General features: G+C 41.7%; 1 protein-coding gene across 1 annotated transcript in view; it reads right to left on the bottom strand.

Moving 5' to 3' along the window:
• Nucleotides 1–1,433: 1,433 nt before the first annotated feature.
• The window catches only part of SH2D1B (SH2 domain containing 1B), an 11,234-nt gene continuing 9,190 nt past the window's right edge, over nucleotides 1,434–3,477 (bottom strand). Inside the window, exon 4 of the mRNA XM_010141505.1 lies at nucleotides 1,434–1,471. Within this exon, the coding sequence (XP_010139807.1) occupies nucleotides 1,434–1,471 (38 nt within the window). The remainder of the gene's footprint in view (nucleotides 1,472–3,477) is intronic.

Below are 3,477 nucleotides of genomic sequence, written 5' to 3'. Positions count from 1 at the left end.
GGGTCCCCACCTGCGCCCACAGCCCGACCCCTCCTGTCCGCTGCCTCGCTGGTCCAGGGCAGCCCTTCTTGTCTCTCTGAGGTGGGGCTGAGCTCGGCCAGCAACCGGGAGCCCCTCCTGCCTGTCGCTCCCTGCCCTCGCCCTTTCTCTCAAATTTTCAGACACATACGTGGTATTTTTTGTAATATCACAGTTAGTTAATATTCTTAATTTTTGTCTCCTTCACGCTAGAAGTACCAGTCGAACCTGGCACTAAAAGTTGTTAGCACTGTTAAATGCATCATGAAGTCCAGAGCACTGAAAGGTCGGAAAGTTCTTTAACAAATGATGGTGTGATAGAAGAATAATAGAAGTCTAACTAGTATTACCCATTAAAATACATACATAATTTGTGAAAGAACTTAAACACAAAACCAATATATATGTCTTCCTCAAGGTCACGGTGAGGGAGTTGGTACTAGCGACTGGGAGGATCAGGATGTAGGTTCCTGTTCTGGCTTTGGCTGCTAGTTGCAGGCCACCTTCGGAACAAAAGCGTATATTAAATATTTAAAACTAGGAGTAAGATTAAAGCAAATTCTTACATTAAAAAAAAATCAACAACAAACCCCATATATATTATATTACAGAGCTAATGGGAGTAGCAAATTAAATGTAGTAAACATTCTCATATGTACAGTACCTATTAGAAAAAAAAGATGTATTCATACCGACATCCGTGTAGAAGTCGCATTCCACTTGTAATTTACCAGAACCGTTCATCAATATCGGAAGTATTTCAAACCATTTAAACCATTTTCATGTTGTTGGTTAATTCTTTATGGCATGGATTTAACACAGCCATTTTGTTTTAATTTAGATTTTTCCAAAGTAGAGGATAATACTAGTATTCCTTGACGCAGCTGAAATACTATCCACTTATCCAATGAGCTAAGATGAAACACAGACAAAATAACAGAGTTCAGAGGTTTTTAAGCATCAAATGATGCCGACAGAATTTTTGTCAGGTATGGCTTTTATCAACGCCTATCAGTTCTGCCATGAACTACTGCTTTATGCACATTCGTTTATTGTATTTATATTGCTGCTTTCTAACAGGTTGTTCATTTTAGCAGTAGATATCTTAGACAGTTTTCTGAATGAAAAATCAAAATACATATACAGGCACACAGTTACCTCTCCCCTTATGTGTAGTATATGCACTCATGTGTCTGTTACAAAATTTAATTCTTTTATTGCTGAACAAAAATTTATAGTAGCTTGTACTGGATCTACTGTGAGAAAATACAGCTGTTCTGCAAAACAGGGAGACTGATTCCAGAGGTACAGTTCCACAGTGGAGGATGTCCAGCTGGCAGCTCTCCCTAGTTGTTCGGTTGTGCTGTGGTATAGCCTGAAGTGGCAGCTTCCCAAATCGTCAGGTTGCAGGTCATTTAGGGTAAGACAGAGACATAGTCGCTCTCATCAATTTCTGTAAAGAAATCAGTAATAATAATAATAGATGCTGTCATTGTAAATGGCTCCTCTGAAAGCCCATGGTAAGCAGGATGGCCTGTGGCCCCATTGCTGGGCAGGTATCAATGACTCGATTTGGTTTCTGTCTGCTATTGCAGGGGCCAACGTTTTGGCCTCATGTCCTTTGGACTGGGTCCCCCAGGAGCCCATATGGAGGCAAAGCCTACATTTACTTTTCTGAGCCAGCAAGCTCTGTTATTAAACAGTCACATCTATATGAGACCCTTTCTTGAGTGTTCTGAGGAATGGTCAAATATTGAAAATCGTCCATACTTAGTAAATCAGATCAATAGCTGAGATGGCTATGACTGTAGCATAACACACCCTTTCTTCTCTAAATAAATAGCCAACAGAAAAGCTCTCCTTCTAGCTAAGGGAGGAGAGCCTGAAACAACCCTTTCTCTCTTAGACCTTGTCAGATTTATTATGATTTTTTTTTCAGAAGTCAGGGGAAAGGCAGAAATTAAATGCTGGGGACTTAATCTCTGCTATGGAAACCTACTGTCTCTTCATGAAGCCACATTCAGACAAGCTGTTCCTAGGATAGAGAAAAATGTTCAAAAATGTCCCACGACCAGTATCATGACCCCAGTCCCTCAGGCTGTTCCACTGGTGGCTTGGGAGCTCTCAATCCTGCATGTGCTGCAAAGCCCGCTGCCAATGCAACTCAAGGGACCGGGCCAGAAAAGTACAGTGCTTTCTTTAGGTACCTGCATTTCAGAGAGCTATCCATCATGGCAATAACCTCAGCTCCCCCTGTGAGCACATCGTAAAGCAGTCTGAGGGGGAAGTTTGGAATGTTCTATAAGTGAAAATTAAATTAAAATTAAACAGCAACAATTCCAAAGTAATTGTATTGTTTTAAAAGCTTCCAGTTTTATGGACAACCTCAAACCTTTTGATAGTGAAATGAGGGTTTGTTTTTCCGCCTCTGATCCAGACCAGGATATTGTGCATCTACTAGAAGAGTTTGTGTTGCAGGACCAGACATTAAAATATGTATTACACCTGACTTTTCCTAAAAATTTATCCATGCTACTACAGTATTTTCCATCTCCCTGGAGTGGCAATGACAAGGTACCATAAAATCCTTTTTAGAGCAAATGCGGCATGTATGACTTAGGGATAATGTAATGTTGGAAACACTGGTAATTTCTCTTTGCTACTGTTTCTCTCAGCAGGATTCTTGCTGCGCTGCTAGCCCCTAAAAATACAGCTTAGAGCATGAGGTGGTGGGGAGAGCTCACGTCTTCCTGTCTTACCTGCTTGACACAGGGAGTGCCACAGCTGTTGCACTGTTTTGTGCAAAAACCAGCGTCTGTCCTACTGATGGTAGGTGTGACTGCCACACAGAGAGCCTGGCCCACTTGACCACATCTTAGCTACCATTAGTCAGGAGATAGAAGTCACACAGGAGATTGGATACTCCCAAGATTTTATTTCCTTTATGATAACTACTGATGAAAGGATTTCCCTTGCTTATGCATGCTCTCACTGTGGTTCTCATTACACTTAGCCAGAGGACCTAGAAGAGTTTCAAGATTATTTTGCAGCCTGTGACCTGATGGATACTGCAGTTGAGCATCCTACAGCCGTAATGTGAAGAATGGCTTTCAAAAGTGTGTGGGGATTCTGGAAACTTACCAATTCATTCTCCCCAAAACGAGGATGTAAAGATGACACCGGACTATAAAACATGCTCTACCACTTTGTGAAAACCCCCATCTTTATTGTAGCCATTTGCATGACATTTCTGTCAGGTAGAAGCATTGTATCCTTATCTTAAACCTGGCACCAGAAGGTAAACCAGAGGCTGAACTCGCTGTGATCCTGAGCGCAAGGCTATGGCTATGTGCTCCTTATTTTCAACATAATAACCTAAAAAATTAGTACAAATCACAACAAACCATAAGGTGGATGGCTTTTTTTTCCTCCTTCTTCCCTCCTCCCCCCCCCCCCCCC

Source organism: Buceros rhinoceros, unplaced genomic scaffold (assembly GCF_000710305.1).
Source record: "Buceros rhinoceros silvestris isolate BGI_N320 unplaced genomic scaffold, ASM71030v1 scaffold12340, whole genome shotgun sequence".
NCBI classification, from domain to species: Eukaryota; Metazoa; Chordata; class Aves; order Bucerotiformes; family Bucerotidae; genus Buceros; species Buceros rhinoceros.
This window is presented reverse-complemented; position numbering and strand designations above follow the sequence as displayed.